Below are 16,553 nucleotides of genomic sequence, written 5' to 3'. Positions count from 1 at the left end.
TGCCAAATTATGTTGCAAAATAAAAGATTTCCACAAGTATACACCAATAATACATATTATCTCATCAAAGTAGCATTTTAACACTGTTTCTAAAGCTTTTCAAAAAAAAAACCCCAAAATCTTCAAGAATTTTATCATAGTAGCAAAATTTTCTTCTATCATAGTAGCATGGAATTTTCTTGCAAAATTTTTTTAATTCCCCAATGTGGCTGATTTTTTTTTAATTAAAATATTCTGAAAGCAGCAAACAAAACATTACTTCAGAACAGTAACCACAATCAGCCATAACAGAACAGGACATAATCAGCCTAAAGTAGCAAAGTTCCAGAAAATCAAAAAATGGAAAGACATGCAAAATTAATTAGTTATTGCTATGTTGGTCTGGTGTAACTTTAATAAAAACGGATTTATTTTTTTTTAATTTCTCATTAAAGTTATGAAATTATGTTATTCTCTGCATCCACAGTCATAGTGAAGACAAATATTTTCCTTTCAGGGTTATCAGATATGTTGAATGATTTTACAATTCTTGTAAATATCCATAAAACAGATCTCTGTCAGACAGACGATATTCTGAACCAAACTATTTCAAGTTCTAGAGTAATATGGTTAAACGAGGCAAACCCAACATCAAAATCAACATGAATTACTATTTGAATTACTTTGACTATAATGATTCCCCATTTGGGCAGAAGTCTTGCTTAAGTAGGTAGGCCAAATTGAAATCAGTGGTTTAGGGTTGGGGGATTTTTTATTATTTTACTTTAATAAAACTGTATTTGGCCTTGGCTTTAAAGTCCATGGCATTTTTGTATAGGTTGATGCCCTATTTCTTCTTGCCAGTTTAAATGGCAAGAGTGGGAAGTCTGTTATAGCATATTTACTGAACAATGGATGCAATTCTTTCATTGTGTTCTCCATTTTCCTCCCTTTTTGTATATTTGTCTTTTTTTTTTTTTAGCTTGGTAGAGTTCTTTTAGAAAGAATGGGAAGGGAAGAGGTGAAATCATTTTTCATACAATGTCTTCTCTTGAACTTAGGATTTCCCTGAAGGGAATAATACCTACCTTGGGATGATTATATTCATGTATTACCCTGTAACTTATTAACTTATTATGCTGGAACTCAGTGCTGTGATAGATGTGGCAAGATGGTGTAGTTGTCAGGCAGTTGCTTGGCCACAGCAACGCTGATTTAAATAGATCAAACAAGTAAGATTAAAATCCAACCACTCTGCTTTGAGCAGGGGGGGTTGGACTAGACAGTCTGCAGAGTTCCCTCCCAACCTCACCTGTGCTGTGAATTGGGAATAATGCAGTTTGAGGATCAATGTAATTTTATTTATTTGTGGATTTTTCTGTCTGAATTATATTAATTTTGTATTTTTGATGCACTATATTTCAAAGAACAAGCATGAGAAGAATGCTTTTTAAAATTCAGAAGGCCTTATTTTCCCCCTGTGGTTCACTCAACTTGGTTATTTGTATCAATATGAATCATATGCAAATAGGACCATCCTTGATTGATAGTCTTTAACATCCAGTTTGCAGAAATGAAAATGACAGTGGAAAAACATATCTCTGAAGTTTCTGCAGAGATTTTTGTCATGAAAAGAGAAACTTTAGTGAGGAACTGCAAGATTTCTTCTTCATTTTTGTTATTTTTTTAAATTAGTTGTCTGGAAGATGCCTTTGGATGTACTTTCTTTTCAGGGCCAAGCAATATGAGGAAATTGAAAAAATATGTAATGTGTGGTAGAACTCGCATGTTTCAAAAAACAGTCATATGGTCTGCATACAGACTTTTTAAAAATAGTAGAGTGAAAACAATACATATTAAAAATATAGACTCGATACTAATTTTTGCAACCTTATGTTTTAGGTTTTTTAAGTACATTAAGCTGCTTCCAAATGAAAAAAGTTTCATATGTTCATAGTACAAAAATGTATATTATACAAGTCAGTTCATTTCAAGTACTGTAATATATCTGATTTTTTCATATAAATATAATTATCAGTGTATAATATTTGTGAAACTAAACTGTTAAAATTCAGGTTGTGTTTGAAGTCTACTTATGTGCAGGACAGATATTTTCTCAAAATTCTACCATAGCCTATTAAGTGACCTTTTATAAGAAAGTAAGTTTTGTAATTTAAAAATTAAAAGACAAAAAAATTTTGTCTATTGCTGAAAGTATTATTCTTCTATGCCGAAAGTTGTGTATGTAAACGTTATGGAACTTTTTTACTAATCTGATTGTACCCTGCACATCTCTTCTTCCTGCCCCTGTATTCCCTATTTCAGTAACACTTCTCTTTTTCCCTTGTGTATCCACATTTTCCATGTTTTTTCTCTACTGTGTTTCTCTCCACCAATACCGATCTCCTTTTCCTCCCTTTCTCAGACGTGCTGCTGGTGAAGATAATAAGCTTATAAGAAATACCCTGCTGAGACAAACCAATGGTCCGTATCACCCAGCAGTCAGTCTCTGACAGTGGCAATAGAGTATGTCATTTAGGGAGAGTAATAAGTTAGATCACTTTCTGCAGTCCATTCCCTTGCTAATCTCCCATCATCCACCATCACTGGATTGGAGATGTCAGAGAGTGTATCCTTAGCCAGTCCTTTTAGAATCCATTTATCAATAATGTCCATGAACTTGTCTAATGCCTTTTTGAACCTGCAGATACTGTCAGCCTTCACAACCTCCTATGGTGGCAAGTTTCAGAAGTTCATTACTTGTTGTGTCAAAAAGTATTTTCTTTTTCTGTTTTAAACTAATATTTCATTTGTTTTGAATGGCTCTGTGGTTTTGCCGAATAACAGTTCCACATCTAGCTTACCCACTCTCTTGATTATGTAAATCTCAGTCATATCCCCCCACAAGCCTTCTCCTCTCCAAACTGAAGTCGCATCACTTCTAGTCTTTCCTGATAAGGCTTGTGTCCATCGCCTTGAGCATTAGCTGCCTTCCCTGTATCAGCTCTGACGTGACTACTTCAGATATGGAGACTAGAGCTGCATGCAGTACTCAAGTAATGGGCTCACAGAGGTTTTATATAGCAGCAAAATTATGCCATCTGTGTTATTCTTTATACTCTTCCTGATGATGTCCAACATTACTTGGCTTTTTGGGTTGCTGCTGCACATTAAACCAAAGACTTCAGAGGAATGCCAGTCATGCCCACAAAATCACTTTCCTGAGTTGTAAATGCTAGTTCCAAATTCAGCATTGTGTAAGCCTAGTTAAGATTTATTTTTTTTTTTCCCCTCTAAATGCCTTATCTTACATCTATCCACACTGAAGCTCATTTATCACTTTCTTGCCCGCTTACTCAGGCTAATGAGGTCTTTCAGGAGCTGGTCACCATTGGTACTGAATTTCACTATCCAAAGGAGCTTACTAGCAGCTATGAACTTGGAGATTTCAGTGTTCGCTACCTTTTATAGATCATTAAAGATGACTAATCAAATTGGTCCAAGCACTCATCTATGGAGTACCCTACTTGTGAGTTTTCTTCATGGTAAAAATCCATTAAACCCTATCCTTTGTTTTCTGTTACCTAACCAGCTTTCAGTCTGTGAAAAAACTATTCTTCAGTCCCATGACAACTTTGTTTCTTTAATAACATTGCTGTGGAATGTTATTGGAAGGTTTTTGGAAAACTTATATATTCATATACCCTTTATTTACATGCATGCTGAGAGTTTCATAGAATTAGAGACAACTAGTCAGACAGGATTTCCCATTGTAGAAACTCTGCTGGCTTCTGCAATGATCTTTATCCGTGTGCTCAGTTAGTCTTTATTTTACCATCTTGCCAGGGACAACAATCAGCCTTCCCAGTCTACAGCTCCAGTCTCTTTTGTAGATGGCTTTTTCCATATGACTGTTTCAAGCGTTACATACGGTAAAAGAACTATCTATGGGTATCTTTATTGAAGAAAAAGAAAAATAGGTAGTTTTTAGAATATCCTGTGGACATGCTCAGAAGCCCTGGTTCCTAATGTAGGTTAAGAGCTAAATGGAATACGTGGCTTGGGTTTGAAATTTTGGACAGTTTTAACTAAGCTGGGATTTTTACAAAAAAATATTCCTTTGAAAAAAGAAAATTTAACTAATAAAAAATGTATCCCTCCTGTATAATTTTCTTAGGTTGGAAACCTACTGATATCTTGTCCTCTTTCCATCTTTCCTGAGCAGGGAGCAGTCTTACCAATCAGAGATTCCAGGCACAGAAGCCTATAAGTGAGGGATGTCGTGGTCTTATAGCGATATCATGCGTGGCAGCTCATCTTTATAAGCACCCATTTTCACCCCTACAACCTTGGTGAAAGCTGTGATCATTGACATTTTTTAATTTCCTACATAGCTGAGTAAGAGCCTATATAGGTTTCAGTCAACACTTCATCCTCTATTCTGTAAACCAATCAATTACTTGCTTCAATGAGACTTTTGCATGTGGCATGTTGGTTGCAGTTTGGAAGCAGATTCTACATCCTGAGTCACAGACTTAGACTACATAGTTCAGTTTTAACGAATAGACATCTTCTCAATAATTATTTACCTAAGTAAATCAGTTTTGCTGTCAGGTGTTACACAAAACAGGGTATCTGTAAAATATTAGTAGAAAAGTTACAAATCTTAAGTTTATGCAAGTTAGCAGGAACAGGTTTTACTATAAGCCCTATTACTTAATTGATACAGTTTAAAATTGAGTTTAGTCCTGTATTTTCTGGAGCTATTTAGAGAATATAAAAATCACTTTGAAAAAATGGTGTCTTTGCAGTCTAATATAAACTACCATAGAACAAAAGTTAAGAAAAACTTTTGTACTGAAAAATTGCATTATACACCATGTGAACAATTATACTGGATATTGCATATTATTACTAGTGCGATTTTCTTTTTTTCAGCTAATGAAATATATCATGGTATCTTAGACAGAAAGAGATTATGTTCTGTACAGCATATTAAAATGTTCATTGGTAGAATACTAGCAAGCCCAAATAATCAATTTCCTATATTCATATAGGTAAATTGGTTGTATAATATTACTTTAATGATATATACATGCAATTCACCGTAAGAATATTTGCTTAAAATGATTTAAAAGAGAATTTTAAACAGAATAACAAGGCTGAACAAAGATTTATGCTGAAATTGTAGCTGCATTTGTAATTGTTCTGTTCAAATAAATTATTTCACACATTGCACATAAACTGTATGGCCTAGGGAGCACAGACTGCCTATAGAGACAGCATGCCAGAAAAGAAGACATAAAAGAAAGCTGGATAATGTGGAGAAAAGCAGTCCTGGCTCCATCTGCTGTCTGCTTTTTTTCTCCCTTTTTTTTTTTTTTTTTTACTTTCTTTCTTAGGGCATTCAGGATAGGTAGGTCCTATATTTCTTTGAACACAGAGTGATGTTTTAGGATACTTTTTTTTTTTCTGCTTTTGCCTGCTATTGAGGTAGTTTAGTTTTGGAAAAAAGATCTACTTTGTTTTGCGTTTTCTGCTCACCATTGATAGTTCTGGTCTATATTGTGCCCACTGAACACAACTCAGATTAAGTAGGAACATACTTTTTTTTGTCACCCTAGAATCAAGTTAATTTTGTGGCCTTCCCTGCTTCTTCATCATCTGTATCGGTAAATGCTGTAAGGAAGCCCAGGCATAGTTCTAGAATCATTACTCATTCTTATGTGTATGCTCACACTAGCTTTATCGATGCGTAATTGAAAAATCTACTTCAAGTGCTAGCTTTTCATATCTATTTTTCTCCCAGTCCTTGGAAATAGAAGGGTGTTGGACCAAGGCTGAGGACAAGAGTCTGGGGGTCTGAAGTGTTACAGTTTGTCCCTGTTCTTCTGTTGAATAGGCTTGATCTTCAGAATCACTTCTGAGGCTGCTCTAATTTGTGCCAAAATCTCAGACATCTTTTTCTGCCTTAACTGTGTACAGTATCCTTCCAAACTGTTTTTGTCCTAATAAATATAAATATTCTACTTGAAAATTGTCATTTACTTGGATGTTCAATAGACTTCAATATTTTTTTTTATTCTACAAACGCCTGAATTTTGCACTCACAAGAACTTCCCAATTGGAATTAGTGTAAATACTCAAATTTGGAAAATGGCTACAAAATAGAAATAACACTTTTGAGTCAATCCTAGAGTTCAAGATTTTTTACTGAACTATGATCCTGAAAAGATGTACATCACGGTGCTTCTCAAACATAGTTCTGTCTCAACAGGACCAGATTAAAATTTCCAAATGAAAAGTCTGACTGTAGATTGCAGAAATACTGAAAATACAAAGCAGATGCTAAATACATAGGCAAGAATGCAAATAAGTCTTAAAAATATTGATCTTTGCATTCTTAGATCTAAAAAATAGTACTGAAAGCTCCAGTCACAGCTAAACATCAGAAAAACTTACTGTGATTGGAATTGCTAGATACTAAAGCTTTATTATAGAGAGGATTTTTAAAAATTAATAACAAAAAAGATCATGTGTGAAATATGTGTTTTTCAGATAAGGAAGAACATTTATTCACAGGAATACAGAAATATCAAATATAATAGAAAATTAGTAATGCAGTTAGGCCAAACATTCAACACACTAGAAAATACAATTCATAATTCCTGATGTTTTTCTGACGTGAGAGGTAAAACCATTTTTATAGTATGTAAGTCTAGTTCCAGCTTAGATGTCAGAATAAAAAATTTTATATTTGAGTAATCCCTACCTCTTGAGAAGATAAGAAGGTTTAAAAAACCCCCAAAAACACAAAGCAAACCAAATCAGAAACAGAGCTGTGGACATCTTTGATAAATGTCTACATCAACGTAAGAAGTGAGTTACTTTTCTACAGCTTACTGAAGTAGCATGTGCTTCTGGATTTTTGCTGTCAATAAACTAATAATTAGACATTCTTTTAAAAGACATCCCTCATCAGCAATAATTAAGATATGAGATGAGTAAGATTTCTTTTAAAGAAATGGTTATTTGCTGAAAAACATACATTTAGTTGTTCCCAAACTACTTGTGAATATCAGTTGAAGTGTTTCCAGCTGTAATGGAAGAGTTGCAGTGGTACAGCTGTAGAAATCATCAGCTGCCTTTTACTCAACAGGTCTGCAATTAAGGAATCCCTTTTGTTGAAGTTGCTCCATAGGGACTGCTGAATGCTTCAGCAGACACAGTTCGTGAACAAGATAATTTCAAGGAAGAAAAAAATACCTTAAAAAGTTAAATTTCATTCAGTTCAAAGTAATTCCTCTCCAATCCCAACCATATACTAAAAAATGAGTCAATCCTAGAGTACAATATTATATTAAATACTATAAAACATTATTATACTAAAAAAAGATATTATTTGCTACCCAATTTTAGGTAAGCAGTCACACACACAAAATGAATTACAGTCCATTTTTATGTGTATTTGTCTAGTCTAGTTATTTTCCATTTTTTTCTTATATTAGTGTTCTCCCTCATCAGATTCTTCCTCATAAGAATCAGGCAGGTCATATTGGTCATAACCTCCAGGTTAAGATAACTCAAAATACTATTTGAGGCAGCCTTCAAACTCAAGGATGCGTTGCATCATGCTTAGTTCATTTATTCCCCAAGGTATGTCTGCAAAAATTAGAATTAAAAGCATGGTATTATAAATAAAGATTAAGACAGGGTGAGTGGTTCCGTTGCTCGTTTTGAGAACACCTTCTCTGGCATCTTTGTTTTTTAAATTGATATTAAAGATTTTTACCTCGTCGACTCAATTCAGTTTATTGGTTTATTGGATATCTTCCCCTGGACATGTTCCATTTCTTTCTGCTGAAGCTGTTCTGTTGAGGCTGAGGTTATCTGTGACAGTGTTCTAAAAGCATATTATGTGTCTTTTTTTCAATTTACAGTTCAGATGCCTTGCATATTGAGGTTATCTTTCAGTATACCATATAAGCAATATATACCAGTTGTATATTGACATATACTTTGCAATCTACTTTGTTACAACAAAACCATTTAAAATATTACTGAGTAAAGAGCATATCTAGAAATTGACATGAATGAAATTCACCTCTGTATTCAAAATATCTTTTTAAATACTTTTCTTCAAATGTATTGCAAATACTACAACATACAGCAAAATATAGATTCTCTTCCTATACGCATAACATAAAACAGACATGCAGCTATCTGTGGTTACATTTCAATCACTTTGCTCACTTGTTCTGTTTCAGACGGTGCGCCATGGTTTTCCTTATCTACCCACTGCCTTAGCTTTTGACCCAGTTCAGAAAGTTCTGGCAATTGGAACAAGAACAGGAGCCATACGAATGTATCCTTTCTCATTCAGAACTTACACCATTTCTATGTATTTGTAATAGAGTGATGTGAATCATCTTCTACAAGTACTCAGGTAAGATAACAACAGTTTATGTTGTTATGTTTTACTTCATTTTGCTTTACTAGATGGACTGGAAAAGGGTGTGGTGTTGAGGAATTACCATTAGGTCCTTAAGGTGTCCAAAGAAAAATTTTTGATTGAGTTTTTGGCATATGGTTTTGGCATATATTGGTTAATATAAACCAGAATTAATTTTTGTTTTTCAGCATGAAAAGTAGACACTTTGCAGAATGTAAAGGTAGTCTAAAAAGTGGTAATGCGCAAGTTGTTAATGTTGTGCTAGCAATAAATAAATTCATTGCTGCAATGCAGCTAGCCAACTGTAGGCATCTTCACTGTAGATATCTATGTGTGAGATATTGTTTAGACTCTTCCAAGTGAATGGTGGGAAACAAGTGATTTTAGGGCAGAATTCACCTCTTCCTGGAGGAGAAGGTGAAACACTCTAAAAGTGCCTGTTTCCCTTCATTAATTATAAAGGTACATCAGTGCCAGCGCTTTATGTATCTTTTTTTTATACAGTAGGAATGTTAAGTTAGAAGTCTATACAAAATAAATCAAATATAAATGTAATGAAAATTTGAAAACATTGATTTAAAAAAAACACCTGAGAATATTTAAATGTGATGTATTTCAAAATGTTTATCTGCATAATTTTCTTAGTTTGTCATGGTTCAAATGTATTCAGATTTGGTGAAAATACATATAAAGTAAGGAAAATAGAGGAAAGAATATTACAGGAAGACTTAAAAGTTACGGGATATGGAAGTAAGAAACAAATATTTTTTACAACCTTTTTGTAGCTAAATAAATTCTGGGTTTAAAGTAGGGGACAATGCTGTATGAAATACCAATCTAATCTTTTCCTGGTTCTTTTGCTACCATTGTTCCCAAGGAAACTATAAACCTAATGAACCCAAGGGCAGGTTACAAAGTAAAGAAAAATCTCCTCCTGGAGAACCAGTCTGTGCTTCATGTAACATGACTAAAACTTTGTTTCCTCAATTCTTGGGTGCTCTTGTTCTGAACAGTTGTGTTTTCATAAGCCTCATTTTCTGTCTGATCCAGAACTTCTCACAAGACCCAACTAAACCTCTAGTTATGCGACAAGCTTTGCTGTGATAGTTCTACTCTTAATATTTACCTATATGAAGTAGACTGAATATATTCTGTTCAGTTGCAAAGAGGAAAATCCCCTTGAATTTTTGCACTTCTGGGAAAGTGCAAGTCTAGTAGTCATGCTTTCTTCTTTTGGGAGGTATGCAAGGTTAGAAAGCTGGAGCTTTGTCTCTGGAAACTTCATTGATATCTTCTGTGAGTGGGGGTACTGGGAATTTCATGGGTAATGTAGATGCAGGAAGAAGACCTTGCAGAAGATTGACTCCTGAGCCCATCTCTTCTTTCCATCTCAGCAGCTTGGCTTTTGTAGGAGCAGTGCTGTTACTGGCTTGGCGTCCTATACCTTTATAAATCCCTCCTTTGAGAAAAAGGCAGGTACAGAGCCTGAATTAATACAGGTTCATGTAGAATTAAGTTAAACCTGCCTGTCCCCTGCCACAGGAATGGAACATGCAGTGGAAAATTAGCTATATCCATAACCTTATATAAAACTCTCTATATATCTTCTATGGAAATGGATTATAAAGGGTGAGAGGAAGAAGGGAGAAGAATGTTTTTCGAAACACCCTTCCCTTTAATATCCCTTCTCCAGTTTTGCTAGTAAACCCCTACCTCATTCACAGAAAATTGTGTACCAGTTCTAGTAGCTGAATCAAACGAGCATCAAGATTACTCGGGAATTTGATTTTTTTTTTTTTTTTTTTTTTTAAGACATGTCATCGCATAACATAAATGCTTCTCAGCTTAGGTGCACAGAGCCTGGTTTGCTTAACTGAGCACTGAGTTAATGGAAGCTGTGCTTTGAAGGCAGAGGGTACCATGAAAGGGATTGCTTATTTATTCGTTTTAACCAAGGCTTCTCCACTTGCCTCTCAAAGGTTCACAGAACCTATTACATAAAAAGCCTAGTTGTGGACTAATAACTTTGCATTTGTACACAAGGCAGGACAGTAATCAGTGTGGCCTGGGACCACACATGGAACACCACTCATTTAAGCCAGTCTTGCTGCAACCATTTGTAATTGTTGAAATCAGGCAATAAAATTCAAGTCAAGATGTAACAGATTTAGTATTACACCTGAAAATACAGTTCATAATGGAATTTTTTTAAGCAAACTGAAAAAAGTGTAGATTTTAATGGCTCTGAGTCTTCCACAGTATCCTGGAAAAATACTTTTTAACAGGGCCGCACAATTTCATTCTGCCATGAATGAGTTAGGTAGCAGAAAGAGAATTCGTTCCACATATACGTTGTGTTTGGCTGATGCTTCTAAACAGTATTGTGGATGGAGTGAAAGGACAGACTATTTGGCTACCATCAGAGAAATGCACCCAATTATTTATTTGTTTATTTATTGGTAGCACCAAAAGGGCCTAGTTTGGATCAGACTCTGTTGTGCTGGGCAACACAAAGGCATAGCAAGACAGAATTTATGTTTAGTATTCATGTAATGATGTAGAACAAGTTTTCCTGTGACCAGTGTAAGTCATGTAATGGTATTGTTGCTTCCCTGTCTTTCTAAAAGATTCACAAAGTATTGGTATGTCTATTGGTCATAAGTTAACAGGTCTCAAAAGATAAGCTGTTTCCAAAGAAAATGAAGCGTGTACCTCTGTGTTGCGAATTAATGTTTAACATCACACCTTCAGGTGATCATTTCAAGTGATCCAGCAGCAGTACTGAAATTTACTATGCTAAATTGGCTTGAAATAGAGTATATTATTCATAAGTTGCCATTGGGGTACAGAGATAAATGAAAGTTCATTTTGGTATGACAGTCAATTTGTCTTCTCCTAGATTTCTTTTCGGGCTGCTTTAGATGCAACTGCTATAGCTTCTGTAGCAATGGGAATTGCTGTTGCTATGCTCTACTGATCCTAGCAGTCTCTGTGGGATTCTCAAGGAACTTCAAACAACAATGCAGGTTTTACCTACACTGATGACTGCTGGGTACCGGATCCTCACAGGGACAGCTATGCTCCAGCCCACAGAATGAGAGTGCGCTGCAAATCATCGATGAAAGAGTATCTTCCTATTACCAACACAAACTAACAAAATCTGCAAATAAAGGGCAAAAACCCCACTCTTGAAACGATTGCTATGCCATCTGGTCATTCTTTTCCTTTGTTCTAAACACAGCAAATTTTATTTCACCTCTGAGGACTTTTTTCCTATTTGAAACCTGTTCTCAGCTCCCATACCCTTGATCATTGCTCAGATCATTGCTTGATACCACTCTACATGGACTATCCTTGCTTCAGGCAAACACATTTGGATAAAGAGTGGCTATGAAATTGAATTCCTTTTCTTAATCGTCTCCATATCCTTATTGTCTAGTCCCAGTCTGGAGAACCTTCTGACATTACACACAATAAAAGGAAGTGTGCAGTCTCTGGTTACTATCAGAGAAGGTTCTGTATCTATTTTTTATAGAGCGCACAAACAGCTTCAGTTTTACCTCCCGGTAATAAAGGCGCTCTGTGTAGAGAGGCTCACAAGGCTCTCACCCCTCCCAAGGGGGTGAGAAATTAAAAGACTTGGTCAGACTTAAGTCTCTTCCTCATTTCAGAGGAAAAAGAGAAGTCTGGGGGTTTGTCACATTCTTGATCTGAATAAATAGATTAAAATCAGTGTTGTTAGCAATGATTATTCCAGTATCAGATCTGAAGAAGTGGCATGTTGCTCTCAGATTTCAGGATGCATATTTCTATATTGTAATTTATTCAGCTCACAAGTGCTTGTTAAAATTCATTATAAGTACTTTCAGGAGTCACTGAGTCCTTTCCTTTGGACTTCTTCCATCACATCAAAGATGTGCTTAGCCAGTACAGCCACCTACTTCAAACATATAGAATAGAGCATCTACATATTTTTGTATTGAGCTGCTGATTATTTGGTGCTCAGCTGCAGTAAGAAATTCTGAAAGAGACCCTTCTATAGCTATTATCATCTTTGCTGATTAAGAAATGAGAGAAAGTTTGTCTTAAATCCAGTGCAAAAAAAACAACTTACTGGGTCCAGAATGGCTTCCACACCACTGAAAGCTTATCCATCATCAAACAGGCTTAAATTAGTAATATGTCTTTGGACATGTTTTAGTGTTGTCTATTGTTGTAATTAATACAAATTCTTTAGACTTATGGGCTTCATGTTGTCATGGATGCAGGTTATGGTGCATGCAAATCTTCATTTTCACTGTTTGTTGCTTGAGCAAAAAAGTAAGCCATCCACAACACATGCAAGGCCTTTCTAATAGACATAACAGCTTGCTGTAATCCAATGTTATCAGACAATATAGCAGCCATTTTATACCTAAGCAAACAAAATTATTCTGACTCCCTGGCACATGAAAGTGGAAGTGATGCTCTGCCCCCACCTTTCGCTTAGCTGCATGGTCCGGACACTTTCCTTGCTCTGACTCTGGTGCTTATCAGATGTTTCCGTAAGCAATCCAATTCACCAACCTGGCAAAATACTAGTTCTTTTTTGCTGTGTTACTTTTTGCCACATTAGTGAACTGAATTATCTGGTGCTTACCTCTGGTGCTAGTCAGAATGATGCATAAGGAAACTGGAAGGAGTGCATAGTTGGGACTGGACAGAGAGGGAGATAGAGGAGAAATAGAAATTTTGGCAGTAAGGAGCAGGTTATCAGACTGACTTATCTTACTATGTGAAATTGCATCCCAGAAATCCAGCTATGGCAGAATGCAATTGTCTATGAAATCTGCTACAAAATGTAGCCTTTCTATTTTGAGTGGTATGGAAGATAGCCTATCTTTTGGTTACGTTTAAAAAATCTTCATGTAAAGCCATTTGCAAATCACAAAAATTCTACAGGCTCTGCTCGAGAGAGATTCTTCTTTAGTATCATATTTGGAATAATTTTTCTGGCCTGTTTTATGTGTTTCTTCCAATGCTTTGATAGCAAGGGTGATTTTTGAATGTCAAATACAGTACAGCAATACTTATTTTAATAAGTACATTTTGTGAAAAACAAAACATGGCTTCAAGAAGGCCAACGGCATCCTGGCTTGTATCAGAAATAGTGTGGCCAGCAGGACTGGGGAAGTGGTTGTCCCCCTGTACTCAGCACCGGTGAGACCGCACCTCAAATACTGTGTTCAGTTTTGGGCCCCTCGCTACAAGAAAGACATTGAGGTGCTGGAGCGTGTCCAGAGAAGGGCAATGAAGCTGGTGAAGGGTCTAGAGCACAGGTCTTATGAGGAGCGGCTGAGGGACCTGGGGTTGTTTAGCCTGGAGAAGAGGAGGCTGAGGGGAGACCTTATTGCGCTCTACAACTACCTGAAAGGAGGCTGTAGCGAGGTGGGTGTCAGTCTCTTCTCCCAAGTGACAAGGGATAGGATGAGAGGAAACAGCCTCAAGTTGCGCCAGGGGAGGTTTAGATTGGACATGAGGAAAATTTTCTTCACCAAAAGGGTTGTCAAGCATTGGAAGAGGCTGCCCAGGGAGGTGGTTGAGTCATCATCCCTGGAGGTATTTAAAAGACGTGTAGATGTGGTGCTTAGAGACATGGTTTAGTGGTGGACTTGGCAGTGCTAGGTTAATGGTTGGACTCAATGATCTTAAGGGTCTTTTCCAACCTAAATGATTCTGTGATTCTATAAGATTATCTCAGTTCTTTCTATGAAACAGCCAATAATCATATATTTGATTTCAGAGTTACTATCCCAAGCAAAGGGGTAGGTGAAATCTAAACCTGAGATAGCTCTATTAAACAGCATGCGTCCTCAGCAGCTGATGTACACAGAGAGGCTTTATTACCGGGAGGTAAAACTGAGGCTGTTTGTGCTCTCTATAAAAAAATCAGGCAAAGAAAACAAATAGCACTAATTAAATCATCACCTGCAGAGTTCTGAGGAGGCATGGAATTTTACAGTGGTTAAAGGAAGTGTGGTAAAGAATGTTTGACATCAGGCTGGATGTACTTTAAAAGAAAAGAGGAGAATATAACTTGAGGTTTTGGTCTGTGAGAAGGATGGCATAACATCTAAATATAAAGTGTGACAGATTTACTCTCCCTGGAACTGCTGTCTCTTAATCTAAACAAGGTTTGAGTAGATCTTTATCCTTAAAATAAGCCAACTGTGTTCCATGCTGTTTACTCTATGTGATTTATTGGACAGATGGAATGGGGGAGCACAGACAAGATCATAAAACCAAAGTTCTGTTGTTTGACTTGGAAGAATCATTGATGCATTTCATCTTTATCTCATTGTGGAATATATTTGGGATTTTTCCAGAGCACTTGAGTGATTCAGGAACACAAACCTCACTGAGAGTCAGTACTCCTAACATAAGTTCTTTTAGAAATCCCCCTGGGAATCAACACATACATATATGTATTTTTATATGCATAGATACCTAAATAGGTTGTTACAGAAATGAATTCATTGTCAATCTACAAGAATAAAAAATATTGTAAAATATATAGAAATAATCAAATTTACCTGTATGATTAAATGTGACGGAACCACAGTTTGGGGAATTTTAAATCTATACTGAGATTACTATGCATCTGGTTATGTGTGCACTCATATATGCATACGTATTAGGTCTCTGCATATATGCATAAATTTGGGACCATTGGTCTCTCAAGCCTCTTTCATGCTTTTTAAGTAAACAGGTTAAGTATGTTACAGTTAAATGTACTGGGCTTCCTTCACTTTTAATTGGTGTTTATCCAGGAGGTAAAAATGGAATCTGACATCTGCAAACAAATCTACTAAGAAAAAATATATTTTCATATATTTGGTGATGCACATAAAAATGGCATACAGGTGGATGGATCTGGCAGCATTTTAATCGAAGCTGATGACTGCGTTTATGATCACTATCTGAAAAAAAATGCTTTCTGCATGTTTGTTGCAAGAATTTTATTGAGTTTAATAAAAAAACCTGTGATATTGAAATGATGACTAGTGGTGATAGTCAACCCTTTCAAAGAAGGGGTGTGACTTAATTAGGCTGTGTGTGAGCTTTAGAGCTTTTCCCACCTTTTTTGTTCAAAACTTTGTCATCAACAGAAGTGTTGTCATGCACAAAGTAATGCACATCGATTTGCCCTCCTTTCCAGTCTGCTAATTATCTTTTTTAGACAAATATCCATAACCTAAATTTGGCAAACATCCTTAAAACACAGAAATTTGTAGTCATACTATGCACTTAGTTATTTATTTTGACTCTTTTCTTCTTTTGCTTTTATCTGGCAAATACTCTTGGTGGGAGAGAGAATTGATATTTCCCCAAATAACTTAAGAAAACTAATATCTAGCAAAAAGGCAAACCCAAAGTACATAGCTACATACATACACTGGGAGTCTTTTAGCATTGTGAAGAGAGACCTATTTCTGTCTGGCTACAGGCACTTATTCCGTTTAAATTCTTGATGATTTCTTAAAGTTAGGTGCCTTTCTTGCACATATGTTGTTTATGGAGGGAGGCCATGGACAGAAGGGAGCTGTGGAGGGTTGAATGCCCATCATGAGGTAGAAAGGCTACAGTGACTCTGAATAATTGTCTCTGCATTGGGAATACCAATGTAGAAGATCTTTGGAAGTTTCTGGAACCAAAGAGATCTGGCTGTGAGGATCTTCTGCAGCAAGGAACATGAACCACATGGTGGTGGTTCAGTATGAGATGGGAGAGACCTAGTCGCACGCTATTTCAGCCAAATGCCTAGGTATAGGTGTAGGACAAATGCATAATTTTTCCTGAGGTCTGAAAAATGGGGAGATGGACAAAACAGAAACTATGATCTCATTCAGGAGAGGGGGAGGGAAAGGTTTCCTTGAAGAGCCCCTCTATTCTGCTCTGGTGAGACCCCACCTGGAGTACTGTGTCGAGCTCTGGAACCCTCAACATAAGAAAGACATGGACCTGTTGGAGTGGGTCCAGAAGAGGGCCACGAAAATGATCAGGGGGGTGGAACACCTCTCCTGTGAAGAAAGGCTGAGAGAGTTGGGGTTGTTCAACAGTTTCTTTTGGGTTAGGGTTCTTT

At 36.3% G+C, this 16,553-nt stretch overlaps 1 protein-coding gene across 1 annotated transcript in view; it reads left to right on the top strand.

Annotated features, from left to right (window-relative positions):
• STXBP5L (syntaxin binding protein 5-like) overlaps positions 1 to 16,553 on the top strand; it is a 211,335-nt gene that overhangs the window by 8,179 nt on the left and 186,603 nt on the right. Inside the window, exon 2 of the mRNA XM_009329260.1 lies at positions 8,247 to 8,344. Coding sequence (XP_009327535.1) covers positions 8,247 to 8,344 — 98 coding nt within the window. The remainder of the gene's footprint in view (positions 1 to 8,246; positions 8,345 to 16,553) is intronic.

The sequence above is a fragment of the Pygoscelis adeliae genome, unplaced genomic scaffold (genome assembly GCF_000699105.1).
Source record: "Pygoscelis adeliae isolate BGI_AS28 unplaced genomic scaffold, ASM69910v1 Scaffold120, whole genome shotgun sequence".
Lineage (NCBI taxonomy): Eukaryota > Metazoa > Chordata > Aves > Sphenisciformes > Spheniscidae > Pygoscelis > Pygoscelis adeliae.
This window is presented reverse-complemented; position numbering and strand designations above follow the sequence as displayed.